The sequence below is a fragment of the Salmo salar genome, chromosome ssa11, assembly GCF_905237065.1.
Source record: "Salmo salar chromosome ssa11, Ssal_v3.1, whole genome shotgun sequence".
Taxonomy (NCBI): domain Eukaryota; kingdom Metazoa; phylum Chordata; class Actinopteri; order Salmoniformes; family Salmonidae; genus Salmo; species Salmo salar.
This window is the reverse complement of record NC_059452.1, coordinates 18701079-18726817: the sequence shown is the minus strand read 5'-3', so window position 1 is coordinate 18726817 and position 25739 is coordinate 18701079. Positions and strand designations below refer to the sequence as shown.

The following is a 25739-nucleotide window of genomic DNA, read 5'->3' as shown; positions in this document are numbered from 1 at the left end:
TGCTTTAATGCTGTCGTCTGTATCCTATCCTACAGCCAAGAAGTATTCTCAACACAGCACCTTTTCTGTCGCTACTTGTTGCCCAGTGGACTCCTGCTCGGCTGTCTCGTGTCGCTAACTGAGCTACAGCATTAGTACTATGTGGTTGTATATCACGGCACAGCTCTCGGTTTGGCCACACCAGATCTGGCGTTACCTCCCCGGCTGAGCCAAGCTTGGCACTGTTGCCATAGGAACCAAGGCCCTGCATTGATAAACAGACCAGAGTGTAGCCAGGGATCTCTCCGAACGTGGGGGTGGGAAGAGAGTAACCAGGCTGCCACACCCTGTTATGACACCCTAGAGCCATTTTCACTGACCAGTGACCTGTAGGACTGTGAAATCTATCAGCAGCATGTGGGCTCTCTGACACACTGAAATGAGCCGTGCTAAGACAGGCATGTATTATGGGTTGCTATCATTGTTAGCTACTGATTCCACCACATGGTCTGATCATTCCTGTTTATTCCAGTGATTCAAATGGCTGTTGTCATTCACCCCATGTTTGCTCTGGCTCCTGCACCTTTCTATTACCACTATCATGTAAATTAAGGCTCTTAAGTCTTGGCCTTAGCTACGCTTGTTGATTTAATGACCTCGCACCTGGCAAACCTGGCCTGTGTAAGACAGCATGATGAACAGTCCTTTCCTCTTGTAGTAGGCAGCTGTGTAAGCTGAATGTGCCCAAATGGTAGAAGGAACTGAAGCCTCCAGAAAAGGTTGTTTGCTGTTATCTGTTCATCTGTAATACATGGAGGAAAATGGATGGCTGACTCGTATTGGTGAATTGTTCATAAACATGTGAAATGATAGACATTAATGTTATTAGTGGAGTGGAATTATGTTTTTCAAAATGTTTAGTAGTGGTGGCTGCATCATGTTATGGGTATGCTTGTAATCATTAAGGACTGGGGAGTTTTTCAGGATACAAAATAAACTCAATGGAGATAAGCACAGGCAAAATCCTAGAGGAAAACCTGCTTCAGTCTGCTTTCCACCAGACACTGGGAGATTAATTTACCTTTCAGCAGGACAATAACCTAAAACACAAGGCCAAATATACACTGGAGTTGCTTACCAAGAAGACAGTGAATGTTCCTGAGTGGCTGAGTTACTTGTCTAGAAATGATTAACAACCAATTTGACAAAGCTTGAAGAATTCTGAAAAGAATAATGGGCAAATATTGTACAATCCAGTTGTGCAAAGTTCTTAGAGATTTACCCAGAAAGACTCACAGCTGTAAACGCTGCCAAAGGTGATTATAACATGTAATGACTCAGTGGTGTGAATACTTATGTAAATGAGATATTTAAAAAAATATACACTGCTCAAAAAAATAAAGGGAACACTTAAACAACACAATGTAACTCCAAGTCAATCACACTTCTGTGAAATCAAACTGTCCACTAAGGAAGCAACACTGATTGACAATAAATGTCACATGCTGTTGTGCAAATGGAATACATTACATTACATTTAAGTCATTTAGCAGACGCTCTTATCCAGAGCGACTTACAAATTGGTGCATTCACCTTATGATATCCAGTGGAACAACCACTTTACAATAGTACATCTATATCTTTTTTTGGGGGGGGGTTAGAAGGATTACTATATCCTATCCCAGGTATTCCTTAAAGAGGTGGGGTTTCAGGTGTCTACGGAAGGTGGTGATTGACTCCGCTGTCCTGGCGTCGTGAGGGAGCTTGTTCCACCATTGGGGTGCCAGAGCAGCGAACAGTTTTGACTGGGCTGAGCGGGAACTGTGCTTCCTCAGAGGTAGGGGGGCCAGCAGGACAGAGGTGGATGAACGCAGTGCCCTTGTTTGGGTGTAGGGCCTGATCAGAGCCTGAAGGTATGGAGGTGCCGTTCCCTTCACAGCTCCGTAGGCAATCACCATGGTCTTGTAGCGGATGCGAGCTTCAACTGGAAGCCAGTGGAGAGAGTGGAGGAGCGGGGTGACGTGAGAGAACTTGGGAAGGTTGAACACCAGACGGGCTGCGGCGTTCTGGATGAGTTGTAGGGGTTTAATGGCACAGGCAGGGAGCCCAGCCAACAGCGAGTTGCAGTAATCCAGACGGGAGATGACAAGTGCCTGGATTAGGACCTGCGCCGCTTCCTCTGTGAGGCAGGGTCGTACTCTGCGAATGTTGTAGAGCATGAACCTACAGGATCGGGTCACCGCCTTGATGTTAGTGGAGAACGACAGGGTGTTCTCCAGGATCACGCCAAGGTTCTTAGCACTCTGGGAGGAGGACACAAGGGAGTTGTCAACCGTGATGGCGAGATCATGGAACGGGCAGTCCTTCCCCGGGAGGAAGAGCAGCTCCGTCTTGCCGAGGTTCAGCTTGAGGTGGTGATCCGTCATCCACACTGATATGTCTGACAGACATGCAGAGATGCGATTCGCCGCCTGGTTATCAGAAGGTGGAAAGGAGAAGATTAGTTGTGTGTCGTCTGCATAGCAATGATAGGAGAGACCATGTGAGGATATGACAGAGCCAAGTGACTTGGTGTATAGCGAGAATAGGAGAGGGCCTAGAACAGAGCCCTGGGGGACACCAGTGGTGAGAGCGCATGGTGCGGAGACAGATTCTCGCCACGCCACCTGGTAGGAGCGACCTGTCAGGTAGGACGCAATCCAAGCGTGGGCCGCGCCGGAGATGCCCAACCCGGAGAGGGTGGAGAGGAGGATCTGATGGTTCACAGTATCAAAGGCAGCAGATAGGTCTAGAAGGATGAGAGCAGAGGAGAGAGAGTTAGCTTTAGCAGTGCGGAGAGCCTCCGTGACACAGAGAAGAGCAATCTCAGTTGAATGCCCAGTCTTGAAACCTGACTGATTAGGATCAAGAAGGTCATTCTGAGAGAGATAGCAGGAGAGCTGGCCAAGGACGGCACGTTCAAGAGTTTTGGAGAGACAAGAAAGAAGGGATACTGGTCTGTAGTTGTTGACATCGGAGGGATCGAGTGTAGGTTTTTTCAGAAGGGGTGCAACTCTCGCTCTCTTGAAGACGGAAGGGACGTAGCCAGCGGTTAAGGATGAGTTGATGAGCGAGGTGAGGTAGGGGAGAAGGTCTACGGAAATGGTCTGGAGAAGAGAGGAGGGGATAGGGTCAAGTGGGCAGGTTGTTGGGCGGCCGGCCGTCACAAGACGCGAGATTTCATCTGGAGAGAGAGGGGAGAAAGAGGTCAAAGCACAGGGTAGGGCAGTGTGAGCAGGACCAGCGGTGTCGTTTGACTTAGCAAACGAGGATCGGATATCGTCAACCTTCTTTTCAAAATGGTTGACGAAGTCATCCGCAGAGAGGGAGGAGGGGGGGAGGGGGAGGAGGATTCAGGAGGGAGGAGAAGGTAGCAAAGAGCTTTCTAGGGTTAGAGGCAGATGCTTGGAATTTAGAGTGGTAGAAAGTGGCTTTAGCAGCAGAGACAGAAGAGGAGAATGTAGAGAGGAGTGAGTGAAAGGATGCCAGGTCCGCAGGGGAGGCGAGTTTTCCTCCATTTCCGCTCGGCTGCCCGGAGCCCTGTTCTGTGAGCTCGTAGTGAGTCGTCGAGCCACGGAGCAGGAGGGGAGGACCGAGCCGGCCTGGAGGATAGGGGACAGAGAAAATCAAAGGATGCAGAAAGGGAGGAGAGGAGGGTTGAGGAGGCAGAATCAGGAGATAGGTTGGAGAAGGTTTGAGCAGAGGGAAGAGATGATAGGATGGAAGAGGAGAGAGTAGCGGGAGAGAGAGAGCGAAGGTTGGGACGGCGCAATACCATCCGAGTAGGGGCAGAGTGAGAAGTGTTGGATGAGAGCAAGAGGGAAAAGGATACAAGGTAGTGGTCTGAGATTTGGAGGGGAGTTGCAATGAGATTAGTGGAAGAACAGCATCTAGTAAAGATGAGGTCAAGCGTATTGCCTGCCTTGTGAGTAGGGGGGGGAAGGTGAGAGGGTGAGGTCAAAAGAGGAGAGGAGTGGAAAGAAGGAGGCAGAGAGGAATGAGTCAAAGGTAGACGTGGGGAGGTTAAAGACACCCAGAACTGTGAGAGGTGAGCCATCCTCAGGAAAGGAACTTATCAAGGCGTCAAGCTCATTGATGAACTCTCCAAGGGAACCTGGAGGGCGATAAATGATAAGGATGTTAAGCTTGAAAGGGCTGGTAACTGTGACAGCATGGAATTCAAATGAGGAGATAGACAGATGGGTCAGGGGAGAAAGAGAGAATGTCCAATTGGGAGAGATGAGGATTCCAGTGCCACCACCCCGCTGGCTCGATGCTCTAGGGGTATGCGAGAACACGTGGGCAGACGAAGAGAGAGCAGTAGGAGTAGCAGTGTTATCTGTGGTAATCCATGTTTCCGTCAGCGCCAGGAAGTCTAGGGACTGGAGGGTAGCATAGGCTGAGATGAACACAGCCTTGTTGGCTGCAGACCGGCAGTTCCAGAGGCTGCCGGAGACCTGGAACTCCATGTGGGTCGTGCGCGCTGGGACCACCAGGTTAGAGTGGCAGCGGCCACGCGGTGTGAAGCGTTTGTATGGCCTGTGCAGAGGGGAGAGAACCGGGATAGACAGACACATAGTTGACAAGCTACAGAAGTGTTGTTTCTTGTATTATTGTCTCTTGTGTCTTTAGAGAACTGTTTCACTTTGATATCCTTTTTCTTCTGTCCTGATTTTCTCTTTCTTTTCTTCTGTTAACTAGATATTCTTTGTTGTTCTTCGTTAGCTAGCTAGCTTCATAGAATAGAATAGAATAGACAATAGTTGGAAATTATAGGCAATTAGCAAGACACCCCCAATAAAGGAGTGGTTCTGCAGGTGGTGACCACAGACCACTTCTCAGTTCCTATGCTTCCTGGCTGATGTTTTGGTCACTTTTGAATGCTGGCGGTGCTTTCACTCTAGTGGTAGCATGAGACGGAGTCTACAACCCACACAAGTGGCTCAGGTAGTGCAGCTCATCCAGGATGGCACATCAATGCGAGCTATGGTAAGAAGGTTTGCTGTGTCTGTCAGCGTAGTGTCCAGAGCATGGAGGCACTACCAGGAGACAGGCCAGTACATCAGGAGATGTGGAGGAGGCCGTAGGAGGGCAACAACCCAGCAGCAGGACCGCTACCTCCGCCTTTGTGCAAGGAGGAGCAGGAGGAACACTGCCAGAGCCCTGCAAAATGTCCTCCAGCAGGCCACAAATGTGCATGTGTCTGCTCAAACGGTCAGAAACAGACTCCATGAGGGTGGTATGAGTGCCCGACGTCCACAGGTGGGGGTTGTGCTTACAGCCCAACACCGTGCAGGACGTTTGGCATTTGCCAGAGAACACCAAGATTGGCAAATTCGCTACTGGTGCCCTGTGCTCTTCACAGATGAAGCAGGTTCACACTGAGCACGTGACAGACGTGACAGAGTCTGGAGACGCCGTGGAGAACGTTCTGCTGCCTGCAACATCCTCCAGCATGACCGGTTTGGTGGTGGGTCAGTCATGGTGTGGGGTGGCATTTCTTTGGGGGGCCGCACAGCCCTCCATGTGCATGCCAGAGGTAGCCTGACTGCCATTAGATACCAAAATGAGATCCTCAGACCCCTTGTGAGACCATATGCAGGTGCGGTTGGCCCTGGGTTCCTCCTAATGCAAACAATGCTAGACCTCATGTGGCTGGAGTGTGTCAGCAGTTCCTGCAAGAGGAAGGCATTGATGCTATGGACTGGCCCGCCCGTTCCCCAGACCTGAATCCAATTGAGCACATCTGGGACATCATGTCTCGCTCCATCCACCACCGCCACGTTGCACCACAGACTGTACAGGAGTTGGCGGATGCTTTAGTCCAGGTCTGGGAGGAGATCCCTCAGGAGACCATCCGCCACCTCATCAGGAGCATGCCCAGGCGTTGTAGGGAGGTCATACAGGCACGTGGAGGCCACACACACTACTGAGCCTCATTTTGACTTGTTTTAAGGACATTACATCAAAGTTGGATCAGCCTGTAGTGTGGTTTTCCACTTTAATTTTGAGTGTGACTCCAAATCCAGACCTCCATGGGTTGATAAATTGGATTTCCATTGATTATTTTTGTGTGATTTTGTTGTCAGCACATTCAACTATGTAAAGAAAAAAGTATTTAATAAGATTATTTCATTCATTCAGATCTAGGATGTGTTATTTTAGTGTTCCCTTTATTTTTTTGAGCAGTATATATACACCGTTCAAATGTTTGGGGTCACTTAGAAATGTCCTTGTTCTTGAAAGAAAAGCATTTTTTTTGGCCATTAAAATAACATCAAATTGATCAGAAATACAGTGTAGACATTGTTAATGTTGTAAATGACTTTTGTTGCTGGAAATTGTAGATTTTTTATGGAATATCTACATAGGCGTACAGAGGCCCATTATCAGCAACCATCACTCCTATGTTCCAATGGCACGTTGTGTTAGCAAATCCAAGTTTATCATTTTAAAAGGCTAACTGATCATTAGAAAACCCTTTCACAATTATGTTAGCACAGCTGAAAACTGTTGTTCTGATTAAAATCAAGGACATTTCTAAGTGACCCCAAACTTTTGAACGGTAGTGTATATATCTAAAACCATGTTTTCACTTTGTCATTATGGGGTATTGTGTGTAGATGGTTATGAAAAAATGCTATTTAGTCCTTTTTGAATTCAGGCAAGAACATGTGGAGTAAGTCAAGGGGTATGAATACATTGAAGGCACTGTATTTTAAAAGGAACATATGCTTTGTCCTCTTACTAGCACACCATAGAACAGCAGCCTTGCCAAATTCAATGAAAACCTACTTTTGTTGTTGTGGGACAATGATCTGAAAAGAACTTGGCCACACTGGCCACCATAAACACATTGAAGGTATTGGGAACCCACATCCATCTTCTCCATGTCAGCATTTTCTTTTCAGATTTTAGATTCACTCTAGCTCACATGGTGACAGGATTCAGTTATTTGGTGGCACAAAGGGAGGTCTTTTTTGCATGGTGAAAAAATATTTTCCGTTATAAAGCGGTTGTAACAAAGGTCTATTGATGCTATGGCTTTGGTTACCTCTCTTGCTCTCAAGCAATTTCCTATGCTACAAACGTCTGTCGTGGAAAAATTCTTACACAGGGACACTCAAACTCAATCTTAAATGAATCATTGTTTATTGTCAGCGCGCTGGAGAGGTTCCAACCAACTCAATGCACCATAGAACACATGTCTGTCAGAAGCTCTTCCTGGGCAGTCCCAGTTGTCTTATATACAGCTATACACAGACCAGTTATATTTGCATGATTTAGCATAATTAATGAATCATTACCGTTTTGTTTCATTCATGGGACCGACCAATGCTGTTTCATAACATGTGACAGACCAACACCTCACGAGGCTTCTCCTCTCTAAGCTGAGACCTTAACTGAGATATCGTTTGTTCGTTCTCAAAACAACGTCTGGGCGTGCTGCCAAATTGCAGTTACTGATAAGAGGAGGATTTGTTCAGTCAACCACTTGCATGAACACAGACATTGGTTTATAGAACAGCACATGAATAGAACACAGAAAATAGTTATAAGCACAAACATTCAAATTCCCATTACACACCTCCGCCTGAACCAGCTATAATATGCCTGACAATGTAATCGTCTTCTCCAGACCTTCAGAATTTCTGCCTTTCCTGTCATTTGGGGTCTTGTCAATGTTGGATGCGATTAGAAGTTGTGAGAGTAGCTGTGTGCCTAGAGATCGATCTCCTGTGTGAGGCTGGTGTGGGATTCCGTGGCCTTTTCCTGCTGTGGGAGGAGGATCTGTTCATTAACCAGCTGCCCACATTCATCTGGGAGGACCGCTCTCTGCTAAACATTCAGATTACGGCTGCCTGATAAAGAATGTTAAGTAATTTATCAAGCCTGACGATGCGTTTTCGGAAAGGGCCTTCTGATCCTCATAGGCTTGGCACTCACCGGTACGACAAATCACAATACTACTTCTGGCATGGTCTCAGAAAGGAATTCCAAGATATGACTGTTTAACATCGCGGGGATACCACCGGGATGCAGCCATACCTGGTTGTGTAAGCAGAAGCTTTTCCGTCATTTTTCCAAGTGAGTTCTGTGAAGTCCATTCGGAAGTTATTTTTGTGGTTTGTTGGTGAAATGAGTTGCGCAATTGTCAGCAGTTGTGGGAGGACAGATACTGTAGCTGTCTGTGGAGCTCACCGTGATGTTGTCTTGGGAGGATATCGTGCAGCATGTGAGTTTCAGCTTTGTATGAGATAGAAAGAGAGAGGTGTGTTTATGAGATGTTTTGTATTTCTCCTGGGAACACTGTCCTCCGCTGGTCAGTGAGGTTTGGCATGAAATGCAGGGTATTCTCTGGAACCACAGCCCATGAAGAGCCTCATTAAAGGGAAGTGGGGTGGCAAGCCAGGGGCAAAGACTCCCGTTGCTTGTGTGCGTGGGATGAGAATTCAGGGGGCGTTGGTTCGTGTAAATGCTGAGCCTGGAAAACGGTTCTCGCCTGGCTGGAGAGGGTGGAGGGTGTGTCTTCAGGATAGAATGAAGGAGAGGTTGCCTGGATACCCAAGCAGCATTGCCTGTCTAACTTGGAGTGTCTTGGCCAATTAGGGTGTAATCGGGATCTAGACAGGGAGTACAGTAGGGGTTCACCATGGATAAAGCATGGCGGAGCCTTCTTGCTGGTTCTCAGATATGTGCCTGCTTCACAATTTACCCCCTACCGACTCTCCAACCAGCCACAATTCTCCATCATTGTTAATTAACATCACATTAACAGTCCCTGACCTACTTCTGCTTTAGGCTACGTCATTTCCTTTAACTAAAGAATGTTTTGGAAACAATGGGATCCAGACAAAGAGGTACATTGTCTGTGTGTACCATGGTAATGAGAACAGTGATATAGGCCGTCCACGGTCATCATCTCTGAGGGGTTGAACTATTCCCATGTAGTGATTATGTAGATCCCCATGAGTTTTAATGAGCGAGATCAGAGAGTAATCACATTACCCTTTTCCATGAAACCCCTCTACCTTCCAGCATAGTTATTGAATGACTTTATAGTATACATCATTTCTAATGCAGTAACTCTCATAACGGCTTTGAACACAGGAACAAACACTGGCACAGACTGCTGGTTCACAGTCTGGATTATGTTATTCTGGTTTCATGCTTGAGTTCCTTCCACCCTCCTCAGCCCATGAAAAGACTCAATACCCTTAAGCCTTCCGCATGCGAACCGAACGAGTGTGCTTGCATACTCCATTAAAAGACCTTTGCTTGAAAAATGATAAAAAAGTGTCAATACTACTGTTTGTCCATCTTGAGACGCTGTAGCCAAGATACACTTCCTCAAAATAGTCAGAATTATTTTGTATGTTTTTGCCAAATCGTGCAATTTTACATCTAACTAAGATTTTTTGTTCAGTATATCTCAAGTAAAAAAAATTGCATGAAAACGATTCGTCTCTCATCAATTAACTGTTTGTTGTCATTCAAGAATCCCTAATGTTGACCAATCATTGACAAAGGGGCGTAGACTTCGGCTACCGACTTCGGCTTGCCTCAAGATATTTTTTGGGTGCACGAACATGCGAAAAAACCCTTGCCGAACAAAAACGTCACAAAATGTTGTCATAATATATGCACAAACTGTTCCAAACTGTTTCGGATGTGAAGCATGCGGGCGCCTTAAATCGAAATCTTCTTTAACAAAGGAACCTAAAGATTAAGAGATGGGAGGTGGGGGTGGAGATGAGGTGGGGGATGGATTAACCATGTGGTAGTAAGGTATCACAGCCGTCCAAACCAACACAACTTTCTCACATTGAAAGTACTCTGTTTGCAGTGGCTTGTAGGAAAATGCTGAGGCAAGATTTGTCAGAAATGGAGGGATCCACTGAATCACAGTAACTGTATGACCTCACAAGGCTGTATTTATGATCCCACTTTTTCCCATAACATAATTTATTTACTAGCATCATCATTTATGTATGGACAGAGATTGGTGCACCTACCTGGTAGAAATGGTTTTCTCATGGTGTACCTGAGTACTGAGTACTGTCTGGATAGCACGCCACTTGGATATCCCAAGGCAAAATATATTTGCCATTCAAACTGGATAAAATGGTCTCACTCAAAAGACATTTTAGATTATATCAGTTTTTAGTCTTGAAAGAAAAGAAAAAGAAAATAGTTATTGTTCCAACTTCAAACATCAGTGCTACTCAAGTCTGGTAAATCCTGTTGGAGTTGTATGGTGTTCAACCTTCCCAAGTTCTCTCACGTCACCCCGCTCCTCCGCTCTCTCCACTGGCTTCCAGTTGATGCTCGCATCCGCTACAAGACCATGGTGATTGCCTACGGAGCTGTGAAGGGAACGGCACCTCCATACCTTCAGGCTCTGATCAGGCCCTACACCCAAACAAGGGCACTGCGTTCATCCACCTCTGGCCTGCTGGCCCCCCTACCTCTGAGGAAGCACAGTTCCCGCTCAGCCCAGTCAAAACTGTTCGCTGCTCTGGCACCCCAATGGTGGAACAAGCTCCCTCACGACGCCAGGACAGCGGAGTCAATCACCACCTTCCTGAGACACCTGAAACCCCACCTCTTTAAGGAATACCTAGGATAGGATAAAGTAATCCTTCTAACCCCCCCCCTTAAAAGATTTAGATGCACTATTGTAAAGTGGTTGTTCCACTGGATATCATAAGGTGAATGCACCAATTTGTAAGTCGCTCTGGATAAGAGCGTCTGCTAAATGACTTAAATGTAATGTTGTAGGAGAAATAACATGGGGATTAGATCTAATTCCACAACCCACCACCCATCAGGTTGGAGTGGCTCACTGCTGCCACTACTAAAGCAGCCAGTCTCCAGTTTGAGTCACTGGTCATTGAAAACACAATTTTAACAAGCTATTGCACACTGGGATATTGTATGTGGCTGAAGTTAGTAAGCATGTATTAGATTTATGGTGAACATTATGAATGATCATTTTTCACATGCTGATAATTGTTTACGTACAGGGAGGGATGTGACTCAAGGCTCTACGCTGACCTTTTTTACAGGGAGCACGTGTGTGCCTAAGTTGAAACATTTTGGAGCACAAAGAAATTTAAGAGCACAATTAAAAATATTTGAGGTAACAAGCAGTTTTCTTTGTAGTAATGGTGCAAGCGTATACTCCGTGGCACCCAGGGCCTGTGGTACAGTGAAGGAATCATTGCAACAATTATCATCAGGGTGACTCTATTCTAAGCGCACTGGTGCTCCTATATTAAAATTCCAGGTCACACAGCAAAATATTTAGGTACATATGCAAGTAAAATGGTCGCACTGTAGAGCCATGTGACTCATGTTTTCCATTGCAGAGTGCATCATGTTGAATTACAGCATCACAGAGCCTTCTAGTGCATCTCGTATTTGACTGCAGGATTGATTCTTGGTACACTCATTTTCCTAATTGTGTTCTCAAGTGGGTTTCTGGTAATGCAAACACTACTGCCATTAGAAATGACCAGGGATGAATTAAAGGAAATTAGAGATCTATCCAACCCCTAGGGGAATGAAACAACCCACAATCAGGGAAAACACAACATGTGCTCAATGGATTTCAGAATCATTGTAGAAATGTTACCTCTGATACATTTCCATGCTAAAGATATTACAGTAATGTAATGGGTGCCTACTCATGACTTTCAGTTGCTTCCTTTCAAAACATTCAAAGACAATTGCTCCATTATACGGATATGACTTTGAAAATGCACAGTGCCTTGAAAGATATATTTTGAACTGCTCTCTCAGTGATGCATTTTATTGTGCTCGTCTGGCCATGGACTGCTGTAAATGGATTCATTCTGCAGTAATCACACTGAGCATACAGGCAATATCCCTGAGATGCATCAGGGCAGACTGGTCTCAGATATCCCTTCTCTGCTCTACGTAGCAACAGGTGATAGGGAGCATGGGGAGTGGTGTGCTTTGAGCACTGAAACATTGGGATTGGTGAAACGTCACCACATAGAACAAAGAGTATAGAGGCAGAGATGCAAATTTAAAATGGAGTCTGACAGTAAGGTAAGAATACTTGGAAGGGCAGCCCTAAAGTGGTCTCCAGTGGCATTGACTTAGAGGAAGTAATCATTATAGGTCATCTCATCATGCTATATGTCATACTGTGAAATGGTGTGATGAAAAGTATTTTTCGTGGCAGGGTTGACCTCCTTAGAAGTAGGAGGAATACACTTGCAGCACCTTTTTTTTTAGGCGGGTGGGAAGCAGTTCCAATCATCTGTAAATGTCATGAGCTCTGACGGAGGGTTTGGGTATTGACTGAGTCTGGCTAGATGAAGGACAGGGACGCTAATCTTCTCCGGCCATGTATATCAATTCAGAAAAGCCACCAGACCACGGCACGCAATATGCAAAATACACTATTCTAGAAATGACACGTATTTTTCAGTCCTGTGAAATGGTGTGATGATCGTCATGCTTTGTGCACATCCTGGCTGTGTTAAATGTGTGCTGGCTCAGATGACTGACTGAATGATTATACAGTGACCTGCACTGATTTATTTGAGAGAGAACCAGTGTGTGCTTCAAAGTTACTGTCTGTCTGGGAAGTGGAATGTTTGACCTCTCACTTCCACCCAGCAGAATGAACAGGCAGTAACACTTTAAAACATGGCCTTCAGCTTAGCACATGTAGCAACTGTTCCACTCAGATAATAACACTCTGATCATTCTAAATGAGAGCGTGTACTGACACTGGTCGTGTGATTGGTTGAGTTTGGAATCTGAACACCAATTAATTGTGGTTGTTGACTGTAATTTCTTAGGTTATGTATGAAGATTGTACTATGGCTAACCCTGTAAAACAACACATTTCACTGCACCTATACGTTTTTTTAAACACTCCGTTGTTAGTCAGGCTATTTGCACAGCATAATAGCATTCAGTTCTGCAGACAATGTGGACTGTGATTTAAGAATGTGATTTTTAGCTGGCTCCTATTACAAGAGTTTGGATGGAAGATGCTGTTAAATGTAGTTTTGAAGTTGTTGTGAAGAGAAATGCAAACCCTTATCACCCCGATTGCAACGTCTACTCCTCTGTGCACATAAGTCACACTCTGTCGCTATGTTTTTCATGGGCTTGCTGTGTCACCACTGCCACCTAATGTGCAGTGCCTAAAACTGCATGCACTCTATTCAGAACTTCACATACAGCTCCCAAACAAAATCACAAGCTGTATTTTGGGGGATCGAATGTCTAAACTATATGGTATATATTGTTATTACTGACATTGATTTTATGTGACAGTCAGTGTTTGGTCTGATTGGTTATTGTGTTTGAACCCCAGGTAAAAGAAGCCATGCAGAGGATCCACGACAGGGGCAACATAGGAAAGCTAATCCTGGATGTGGAGAAGTCTCCCACTCCTTTGGTACGTACACAACCCTGACCTTTTTTTTTTACAAAAACAAGATATTGCTAAGTGGTCTAAAATTGCACATGCATTCAACAAGTTTGAAAAACCTTGAGGAAAAAGGAAATGATTAAATAGCATCATGACTCACCACAGTGAGCAATTTATCCCTGGAGAACTCTTGGCCAAATTAACACATGGTTAGGTTTGAGGTTCCTAGATAAAACTAAGTCTGATAACAATGAATATGATATCTTCCAATGGCACTGGTTTCTATAGTGACCCGGGAATGTCAGCGTCCCCATTTGGAGCAGCAAACATAAGAAACAAAAGCCTGAGCAGCGTTGAAAAAAATTTTGTTCAATGTTGATACGTTTAAAGTAACTGTCCAGTAAAACCCCATCTCAAACGCTTTTAATTGTATTTAAAAAAATTACTTCAAAAAATAAAATGTAATGCTTGAAATTTGCTTGGGCCATATGTGATTGGTCCAGCAGCTTTTGCCTTTTTTGTTTTTATTTTCCAGTGGGGTGAAGGATCATTCTTGAGATAATGGGAGGCACGTGCTCAGTAATACACACTCACTGCACACAAGCAAGATAGCTAGCAAGCCGAGCAATCCACAGCTGGTGTTAGCAAAAAGGACAACGCCTATGTAACAACTATCTCACCTGTCACTTCTATTTCAAATGATGTGGTTTGTATAGGTAGACCACAATTAAAATACCCAAATGCGGGACAACAGGATGATTTTGCGGGACATTCGCGAGACAGTTGCCTTCATGAATAAAAACATTTAGCAGCATGTCCCCATCCCACTGTCAGGCGGTAGGTGTAGCTGGTGCATGAAGTTAGGCGCAGGAGAGCAGAGATGAGTGAATAACGCACTTTACTTAAGGAATAGCACAAAGTAACAATACCAATGTGTGAACAATAACGGTTACCACAAAGCACTGGGTGAAAACAGCACCCGGAAAAAAACAGCCGGAAACATACCGACCTGAACAACGAACAATCACACACAAAGACATGGGGGAAACAGAGGGTTAAATACATACATTTTACATTTTAGTCATTTAGCAGACGCTCTTATCCAGAGCGACTTACAGTAGTGAATGCATACATTTCATACATTTTTTTTCCCCCGTACTGGTCCCCCGTGGGAATACATAACCAGTAATTGGGAAATGAAAACCTGGTGTGTGGGAAACAAAGACAAAACCAATGGAAAATTAAAAGTGGATCGGCGATGGCTAGAAAACCGTCGACCGCCGAGCACCGCCCGAACAAGGAGAGGAACCGACTTCGGCGGAAGTCGAGACACCCACCCAGATGTAGCCTATTGAATATCATTATAGAATATGCATAAAATGCATCCTCCAATTGCAATCTACCTATGCCCACACATATTGTCTCAAGAAACATTTAGATTTTTAATACCCTCAAACGCCAATTTAGGCATCCCTCATTTCAAAATAGGCCATGACATCATCACTGTCAATCATGAATGATAATTCTTCACATTTTACCAGTGAAATGTCCAAACTGCGTCTGCATGCCGATCATTTGATCTCAAATAGTTTCATGGGAATATGCATTTAGATCTTTGTGAATTCCAATTCCGTGGGCAAATTAGAGCAGAAGGTGTTAAAATTCATAGCCTTCCTGTATTTAAATTTTTTAAATCATAGCACATTCTGGCGCTGTTGAGTTTTGGCCATCTGATAATTTTTGGGGACTATTCAGTTTACCATCCTAAAATCTCATAAGAAATGAAGTGGTATTTTTGGTGTAACAGTAACGTTATACTATGCTATTATATTTGTTTTTGTTATGTAGAATACTAACCCACTGGCACACACTGGTTGAATGAACGTTGTTTCCATGTCATTTCAATTAAATGAATTGACGTCTGTGCCCAGTAAGAATTAATCATTATGTGATCTTCTAAGACATTGATTCAGCTTTGATCTAACATTACCAAATGAGCACCATTGTGAGAAGTAGCCGAGTAATGGCAGCACTACACCCCTGCAGTCTGTTGCACCAAATAAGTAATTGAAGCGCACCTAGCCTACGCTTTTGCTTTTCGCAAAATTTAGTGATGCCATTGAGAGACTACATGTGTGGCTGTTTTATGAAAATCTGGGAATATTTGGCCAAGGAAACATTTTTGGTGGTCTCATGGAAGGTCAAATAGCTAGGAAGGGAGACTTTAAAATCGGATTTAGTGAAGTAGCAGCAAATATGTTTATTGTGCAACTAATGAGCATGGAGAGCCTCACAAGTTTGACTAAATGACCTTATCTTTCAGTCTAATACGATTATTTACTTACTTTTGTAGTTTTTTATCAGAAGCATGCTTTTTGAAAATAGTTAGGCCTAACTGTCCTCTCCAAGTTTAGCTGGAATTTAGCCCGAAAGGATTTGAGAAATATGATTGGTTGACAATAGGCCTATGACATTAGTCTACATCTCGTCTTGCGCTGTGCAGAATATCAGATCTCAGCAACGATTGGAGAAGTGTTTAACATCACCAGTAGACTACCACATTCTTATGATAAAGATTTTTTTTTTTCATAAGTGAAAAGTGACTGCAAGAGACAGGTTAGAATGTCTGACTGAAATACGGGACAAATAAAAAAAAATCTAAATTAGTGGTGTTTGAATTTGTTAATAAAATGTAGAACATAATTTTTTGGTTGTGGGATGTGGGAAAAACGGCCCAAACTGCAGGACTGTCCCGCACAATCCGGGACTTGTAGTCACCCTAGGTTAGTAAGAGTTGGCCTGCTGACTGTTTAGAAGCAGTTAGCTAATGTTAGCATGCGAACGTTCGCTATCAATGCTAAATAAGCCAGCTGGCTAACCAACAAGAAAGAAAGTCAAAGCAGATCCTCCACACAACAACCATCTCACCATCTCCTTCAATTTTAAATCCTGTGGTTTGCAGCTAAAAGTTTTAGGTCAAGGGGAAACCTAGTTTGCTGTTGTTGTCTGATAAAGGTAGCAGCAGCCAGTAGCTAGTTAGTTAGCTTCACAACTACCTAGCTAGCTAACGTTATTTAGGTTGCTAACAACACAAATATTAGGAATATAATGACAAAGCAAAGGACAGAAACGACTCATAATTGTGCTATAATCACTGTGCATTTATTCATTTATTGATGTTATAGTAAAGTGTCCTAGTAGTTTTATTGTGCATTTCCAAATCCTGAATCCATCCATACTATTTGACTTAGTGCAGCCAGGCTCAGGAAGTCTGCCCCAGTGCCTCCACATGGGAACTAATTTGAATATCCAAGTGTATGCCAGTGTTGTTTCCGAAACGCCAAGCAGGGACACAGAGAAAATCTGCTTTTTAACATCCTTAATTATATATATTTTGTATTAGTAATCTATTTAATTCATATTGTCATTAATTGTAGGTAATATTTCATAACAAATCTGGAACACTGGACAGATACTTTAATATCTGTATCCTTTGTTCTTTGTCTTTGGATGTTTTCTTATAGATACAGTTTATACCGTACATGTTGTGTATTGGTACTCTATTCTGTATTTGGATAAATTACAATGTGTTCTGTATTCTGTGTAGATGGCCAGTGACAGCACAGAGACTAGTGAGGCTGGTGAGGAGGAGGAAGAACATGAAGGTGACAGTGACAACAAGGAGCGCATGCCTTTCATCCAGTAGGCCCAGGTACAGCACCACAACTGGCCTGGACACCTTAAAGGAAGGAGGTGGAGCGGGGGATTAGTCCCATAACAGACGACTCCACAACCAGAACTACGCACCGTGAACTCAAACCGTTGTACAGTATGTGAGTGTATGTTTGTGTGCTTGTGTGTGGGTCTGTTGTCTTTTGTTATGTAAGATGTTTGAAAGACATATGAAAACTCATAAGACACTGGTTGTCAAAGTTGCCCATCAGGTAAAGTGCCATTCACTATCCAGTATTATGATGAGCATTATGTTGCTGACCAAATGATGTTAACCTCTTGGGGCTAGGTGGGACGCTAGCGTGCCACCCGTGGTGCACTCCATCAACAGCAGGTGCATTTCAAGAGCGGCAAATTTGAATCCAAATAAATGTCAAAATTCAAATTTTTCAAAAATACAACTATTTTACACCATTTGAAAGATAAACATCTCCTTAATCTAACCACGTTTTACGATTTCAAAAAGGTTTTACGGCGAAAGCATAAATTTAGAGTATGTTAGGACAGTACATTTACAAGAGTTGTGTGTAATGTTTTGTCAAGTCAAAGACAGGGTCACCAAAACCATAAAACCAGCTAAAATGATGCACTAACCTTTTACAATCTCCATCAGATGACACTCCTAGGACATTATGTTAGACAATGCATGCATTTTTAGTTCTATCAAGTTCATATTTATATCCAAAAACAGCGTTTTACTATGGCATTGATGTTGAGGAAATCGTTTCCCTCCAATAACCGGCAGTCAAGTCAGCGTAACAAATTAAATAATTAAAATTAGAAAACATTGGTAAAATATTATATTGTCATTTAAAGAATTATAGATTTACATCTCTTGAACGCAATCAACTTGCCAGATTTAAAAATAACCTTACTGGGAAATCACACTTTGCAATAATCTGAGCACTGCGCCCAGAAAAATACGCGTTGCGATACAGACTAGACGTCATGTTGGGGAGATCTAAAATCGAAAATACTATGTAAATAATCCATTACCTTTGATTCTCTTCATCAGATGTCACTTCCAGGTATCACAGGTCCATAACGAATGTAGTTTTGTTCAAAAAAGCTCATCATTTATGTCCAAAAATCTCCGTCTCATTAGCACATGATGTAAGCCAGCCGGACTTCGTCATGAACGAGGGGAAAAAATATATTTCCGTTCGTTCAAACATGTCAAACGTTGTATAGCATAAATCATTAGGGCCTTTTTAACCAGAACATGAATAATATTCAAGGTGGACGAATGCATACTCTTTTATAACGTATTGGAACGAGGGGTACCCAACATGAACTCGCGCCAGGTGTCTAATGGGACATCATCGTTCCATGGCTCTTGTTCGGTCAGATCTCCCTCCAGAAGACTCAAAACACTTTGTAAAGGCTGGTGACATCTAGTGGAAGCAATAGGAAGTGCCAAAATATTCCTAAACCCCTGTGTTTTTCAATGGGATAGGTTTAAAGTCAATACAACACATCAGGTATCCACTTCCTGTCAGAAAATGTCTCAGGGTTTTGCCTGCCAAATGAGTTCTGTTATACTCACAGACACCATTCAAACAGTTTTGGAAACTTTAGAGTGTTTTCTATCCATATATAATAAGTATATGCATATTCTAGTTACTGGGTAGGATTAGTAACCAGATTAAATCGGGTACATTTTTTTTATCCAGACGTGCAAATGCTGCCCCCTAGACCCAACAGGTTAAGAGATGCTTAGACCTATCTGCAGCCTCATCGTTGTTCATTGTGTTCTATGGCAACCTTAACAAGGGAGCAAAGTAGGAACGGAGTGAATAAGGGGTTGATTATGTTGCTTCTAGGGAAAATACGAGAGTGAGTGATTGAGTGTTAAAGAGAACAGTAAGTGAGTGAGAGTGAACCAGGCACATAAGTGATATTGACCATGCTTGTACTCCTGTCTTGGTGGTTGAAACAAGAGGGAAACAAGGACGGGTGGGTGTTAGAGTAAATGTCTCCTCTAAGCTATATTCCCCTTTCTCTTTTACCACTATTATGGGGACTCAGAAGTGAGATTCATTTCGGCTGCTTCATGAACACTAGTCACTCTGATCACCCCATTATCACTGAATACACAGCAAACCCAGAGCAGATTGGCCCTGGGCTATTTACCTCCACCTGCTGCAGTGAGTCTATCAAAATCACTCTCTGAGATCATTTCTCACCCTCCTCTCTCAGGTTATCTTCAGCAGTGTGTGAGCTAGGAGAGAGTATTAGGAAATGCCACTGTAAATGCCTGCTACCATGTTTACCGACACATTAGAGATCCGACCTTCTGCGGTGTTGTTATGGGATCACCAGTGCCTTTGAGCTAGAAGTCTGCAGCAGTCTTGTAGAAGATTTCAGTATTTGAATTGTACCCATTTCACAGACACTCAATTTCATGGGGGTTCTGCCAAATGCCAGGCAGCATTCTGAGTGTGTTTCCTACATTTCTGCAACTAATGAAAATAAGAACGATAATGTCAGCTTTTGACCTCATCCATAGTCCACATTTCAGACAAACAATGCAGAGAGAAATGGCATGGTGGTCAGGTAATGATGATGATTAACCACACCCGTTTCTGTTTAGTCTGTGTTCTTTATGTGTGTGTGTAAGAAGTTGTGTTACGTTTACTGGCTGGTGCCTGTGTATAGTGTACAATGCCTCCCAAACAGAGTGCCAACGAGAGGGAGGACTAAAGACACATTCACTTACAGATGAGCTGATGGGCCATCAAGAATGGAAGTACTATTGCTGTGGATACCACAGGACAGGAGTTATTCATATCAGATGTTACCATCTCCTGTGAGATGGAGTATGACAACTGTATTGTGCTACAAGTATTATCCATATGGAAAGTGTGAAATCAATTATCCAACGTACACAGCTATTTATTCATTAAAATATGAAACTACCATTGATGGTACGGAGATGAAAGCTATTGAATCGCCTTGTTATAAACAGTAAATCTAGCTAAGGCAGCTGTGTTTCATATAACTGCAAGCTTACATATTACCTTCAGGAGTATTCCCAAACCAAAAATAAATGTACAGACACAGTATAAAACAGCATACAATTTCTTGTAACTTTGCAAGTGAATAGAAAATATGATCCATTTTTGTATGTACCCTACTGTCTGTATGGGAAGAAAGGGCCCAGTTATTACATGGCTGTAGAAGTGATTGGAAAGTAATCAGCTGTGCTTCTCCAAACAAACCACCCACTGGTGAAGAAATCCAGTTTCACACACTTCATTGATCTTTCATTTGCCACTTACAACATTCGTATGATCTTTAATTAGCTAAGTCACATTAAATGTCACAACATTTTATTCAAATATTTTATTAGCTACATCACAACATTGCACCTATTTCCTTTCATGGTAGACTTGGCAATGATACTGGAAATCAAGTATATTAATGAAGGAGAACAGTACATCTAAATGTGAATGTCTCTTTGGGTTTTCCTGTTAGTCTAGGTCTAGAGTGTAGAGTAACTTGCAGTGTGTATGTTTGTGTTTCCATGGGAGGTCATTATGATGGATAGTCAACTTGCCTTAAAAGTAAAAAAAGATAAACTATGTAGGCGTGTTTAGTACTGTAGCTGGAGCCTGATTACAGACTTATATGAAGATATTGTTTAACTGTATTTGTTGGTATTAGTGTTTTTGTTATGTTATACTGTACGTAGTCCAGTTCTGTTTACATGAATAAATGTATCTGCATTGCATTCTGGGAAAGCTGTGTGTTTTTCTTGGCCTGTGTAATCTGCAGGTTTTCTCCACAAGCCACCCTGTGAAAGAGTGCCTATAATATCACACTCTCATAGGCTGGGGTATTTCTCCAAGAATGTACAGTATGAAAAATGATTTAAGCTTTAAATCCATGGTAATTTTCTCACTGTAAATGACTTGCCTGTTAACAATGGTAAATAGACTTTGACCATGGTTACTTTAAGAAGCTCTGCCGATTTCTTATCTAATTAAGTCATAAGGATTCAACATGAATTACTGATTTTCATCTCTCCCAATCACTTTGAGTCTTGATATTCTCTTATCATCCCTTTTCCACTTATAGCAGTGTGGTATGTAACACCGTTATTATGCAATATAAATGAGGTTGGTCCTTTGCTATTTACTGGCAGGCTGGTGGCCTTTCACGATGTCACCACCACAACTTCCTATGAATCCTATAAATCAAATACCACTGTGATAACAAATGCTTGACCTTTTCTCAAGCTCCTATCCCCCCACGGTAACGTAACTCAAATGGGTGACCTTTGCCAATGTCCTATGTACTATTTATAGGCACTATCATCTAAGCCTGCAGAATTTATCTCTCTGACTGGCATAAACATAATTTATGCCGAAGATCTTTTACTGTTTTTATGCTCCAATACTGTAATCTATTTGAAATATGGATTGCATCCTTTTAGCATTGTGTAGCTAAACCACTTTAACTATGTGGTCATATTGCACCTCTCAACAGCCCTAGACTATTATCTGGCCAGGGTTCTAGAGTGTTGTTATGACATTGTGATTTCTTTTCAATGTTGCTCTTCAGGTTTTGGGAATTAATTCATGCAAATGGTTTCACACAGACATTATATTTACTGTACCATTACACCTAATCAAATTTGAAAGGTATCTCTTCATTCATATTTAAGTGAGGCCACGTGCCGCTTGGGCTTCCCGGCTCTCTCAATCAGACAGCAGAGTTTTTCTTAACACTGCACCCCTCTTCCATCTGATCTGTCTACTCTACAACATCACACACTAAAAAGAACCTCTGCTGCACCAGAGCAGGGAGCTGGACTTCCTCAGCTCTATTAAGCTCCCTGTTTTCCATGGTTACACAATTTAATCTCTGTATTTTCAGCACATTTGAGTGAGATATAATTAGAGTTGACAAGCAAAATGTCATCATCCTCTTAATGTTTTGATGCATTGGGAGACCAATCTATGCATTTGGTCATACAAATAATTTTGGTGACATGGCGTATAAAATAACAAATCTCTTAGCCATCTATGGAGTAGCAACATTTATTTTTCAGGGTTAATTTACTGTGGGTCAAATGTATCCATGCACAGGGGAGTGGTGGGAGGTCAGATACAGAAGCAGATATTCTCATACAGAACATTCTGTGCAGTGTTGCAGTCAATGAATTTACGGCTTGTTTGTGAAATGGATGGGGAAAACGGTAAATGAATTGCACCTTGTCCCAAGTAAATATTTATGAATGGGCAGAAACAGGGCCATCATTGTTGTCACCCCACCCATGGTATTTCAGTTCCCCCTGACGTTTGAAAAAACCCAAAGTTACATAGTGTCAGCCAATGAGAGGTGACTCACTGCAGGAGCAAACAGTGGGCCTGTATATAGTGAACTGCCCACAGTGCTTTGGGCTCCTGTGTCAATGTTAAAAGGTGTGCCCCTTTCTTTGGTCGGAATTTAGTGCAGACATGGCGCGTCTGGTTCTCCCCATCTTTTTGGTTATCTCTCTTACCTTGCTCCACCAGGGATATAGCCATCCATCTCGTACCAGGAAAGCAGTGCCAGCACCACAGAGAGGTAACACTCACCACACACACTACACTAAACTTCAGTGGCTCTACTATGTTTTTCTGTACATTTTCTCTCTGACATGCCTGCCTGCTTGTCTGTGTTTCTATGGAGATGCAGCGGCAGATGAGGATGATGTAAAGTCGCAGCTGGAGAAGCTGTGGCAGGAGGTGAACTCCCTGAAGGAGATCTCGGCTCTGCAGACAGGTATTGCGGGGATGGCTGCTCTGTGCGCTTATACTGAGTGCTGATTTATGGCCAGGAAGGATTCAAAGAGGGAATGCCTCTCATGGGGAAACAGTGCAGATTTTGCAGTTACTCTATGTTTCTTATGGGTTAGGCAGGTGGTACATGCACTCTTGGAGAAAAAAAATGGTGCTATCTGGAACATAAAAGAGTTTTTCGGCTGTCCCCATAGGAAAACCCTTTGGAAAACGCTTTTTGGTTCCAGGTAGAACCTTTTTGGGTTCCACTTCCTGGAATCAAAAAGGGTTATCCTATGGATACAGTCGAAGAACCCTTTTGGAACCTTTTTTTTTCTAATAGTGTGGAATTGATGCAGAGAAATTATGATTTTATATTTATTATGGTAATTCACGCTAACCCCAGACATCAGGGGTTAGCGTCATTTACTAATATGCTCAGTCACCAGTAGAGGGCAGGAGTACTCTTACCTTCAACCTCATGCGTCGCAGCAGCAATAATGATGTTGACAGAGCACTGAGTCATGTGCTGTGGAAGATAATGCAGTTGAATTTCTGGAGCACATTGGGAAATGTATGACGATGGATATAAAAGTATTATGATGAGACAGGTTCTTTATACAGCGAGGGTGGAAGAACAGAGTGTTACAGTCTCATATAGTATGCCTCTATCTGGGTTCTCTCCCACTGAAAGGGCTTATGTCTTATTTTGGGAACTTGGTTTAGGAAACATAGATACAGATGAAAACCTTTGCTTGGTCCTACTAGTCTTCATTATGTCTGATTGAAATTCTATAGATTAGAAAATATCAGTGAGACATTATACACCAATATATCATGTAAATATATATTTTGTATATAATTCACATTCTTCAGGAATATTTGAGCATGGTAGGTAGGGTTATTGCCTGAGGAAGTTTGAAGGAGATAAATGTAAAACTGCTTCCCTCTGCTTCCAGTTTGTCTTCGTGGCATCAAAGCTCACAGGAAGTGTTACCTGACCATCGAGGAACCCAAGCAGTACCATGAGGCCAACGAACACTGCATCGCATGGGGTGGAACACTTGCCACTCCACGTGACCTCAATGAAAACAATGACCTGAGGGACTATGCCAAGAGGAGTGCGCCAGGTACCAAGGAGTTCTGGATCGGTGTGACAGACATTGTGAAGGAGGGCCAGTATGTAGACGTCAACAGCATGCTCATCAGCTACTTCAACTGGGACAAGACCAAGAAGCAGCCCACAGGGACCAAGAGGGAGAGCTGTGTTGTGCTCTCACTGGCTGCACAGGGAAAATGGCATGATGAGGTCTGCCTTGGCAAGAAAAAGTACATTTGTGAATACCCTATTCCCTAACTTGTGTACCGCCATGGAGACCAGATGGTTGTTGACAACCTGATGATCATTTATGTTAGTCATTAAAAAATACATAGGAAATGGTACCACACTGGTTTGTGAGTCTCTTTCACCTTCACTGAGTTGTCTGTATTATACTGCTAATCAAAATGTCCAATTTGCTTTAATTTATGAGTTGGTGAGTTTGTAGAGAAGTTGAAATTCTAGGTAAACAATTAACAATTCCCTTCTGTACTCCCACTTGCAATAATGATTGTTAATGTGTTCATTGTTTAATAGTTATTTTAAAATAACGAGTAGATAGGGGACACTGTTAGGCCTACCAAAATATGCCACTTGATGATTGGTACCGGACTAGACCTTACAGTAGATTCTATTCTAATCTGTGATATTGGCCATAACAGACAGCCAGCCAGACATAAGTTACATCCACACGTACATCCATACATAGGCCTACATACATACAGGTAACTGCCAAAATAAAGGAAACACCAAACATAAAGTGTCTTAGTAGGGTGTTAGGCAACCACGAGCCAGGACAGCTTCAATGCACCTTGGCATAGATTCCACAAGTATCTGGAAGTCTATTTGAGGGATGCAACACCACTCTTCCACAGGAAATTCCATAATTTGGTGTTTTGTTGATGGTGGTGGAAAATGCTGTCTCAGGCGCCACTCCAGAATCACCCATAAGTGTTCAATTGGGTTGAGATCTGGTGATTGAGACGACCCTGGAATATGGTTTACATCGTTTTCATGCTCATCAAACCATTCAGTGACCACTTGTGCCCGGTGGATGGGGCATTGTCATCCTATGGGGGCATAGCCATGACAGCCAAAATAATGGCCTGCCCAGCATTTTTATACATTACCCTAAGCATGATGGGGTGTTAACTGCTTAATTAACTCAGGAACCACATCTGTGTGGAAGGACCTGCTTTCAATATACTTTGTATCCCTCATTTACTCAAGTGCTTCCTTTATTTTTGGCAGTTACCTGTACATACATGCAGTGGTGGATTTAGGTACTTTATAGGTGACATGGGTGGAACCGGGTGTCCGCACAAAAAAAATCGTAATAGTGATATTTGCGTGATCGGTTTTCTATCGCTCATTTGCACGTCACGTCAATGATACATGTCACCGTGTGGGACTGTGGGTCAATTAACCTTATCGGAGTGGGCACCCTGATTCTAGTTTGTGAGCTAGGCAGGCTACTGCCTGGGAAGGTCTCCTACTCAGAAGTATGAGATGGGGAGGGGGGCGGGGGTAGGTTGACCTCAAGTCTTCCCACTGGAAGCCTGAGGTAGGGGGAGCAGGGGAATCTATCAAATAGCGCAACTCTAACTTTGTACAGTAAAATCAGTCAGGGGGGGCTGAAGGGGGCCCAGGCCCAAGGAGCCATACAATCTAGAACAGCCACTGCATATACATATATATATAT

General features: G+C 43.1%; 2 protein-coding genes across 3 annotated transcripts in view; both read left to right on the top strand.

Moving 5' to 3' along the window:
• The window catches only part of LOC106562097 (synaptic vesicle membrane protein VAT-1 homolog-like), a 38328-nt gene extending 17425 nt beyond the window's left edge, over nt 1–20903 (top strand). The window contains exons 8-10 of the mRNA XM_045689140.1: nt 13382–13465; nt 17046–17440; nt 18875–20903. Coding sequence (XP_045545096.1) covers nt 13382–13465; nt 17046–17144 — 183 coding nt within the window. The 3' untranslated portion in view covers nt 17145–17440; nt 18875–20903. The remainder of the gene's footprint in view (nt 1–13381; nt 13466–17045; nt 17441–18874) is intronic.
• A 1650-nt stretch (nt 20904–22553) lies between these two features.
• LOC106562113 (tetranectin-like protein) lies at nt 22554–24381 on the top strand. 2 transcript variants are annotated; one of them, XM_014126712.2, is made up of 3 exons: nt 22554–22744; nt 22856–22942; nt 23898–24381. In XM_014126712.2, exons 1-3 carry the CDS (start codon nt 22636–22638, stop codon nt 24293–24295), a joined length of 594 nt encoding a protein of 197 aa, XP_013982187.2. In that variant the 5' UTR covers nt 22554–22635; the 3' UTR covers nt 24296–24381. The 2 variants fall into 2 exon arrangements, with proteins under 2 accessions (XP_013982187.2, XP_013982186.2); XM_014126711.2 differs by having other exon boundaries at nt 22566–22744; nt 22850–22942.
• The last annotated feature ends 1358 nt before the right edge of the window (nt 24382–25739 follow it).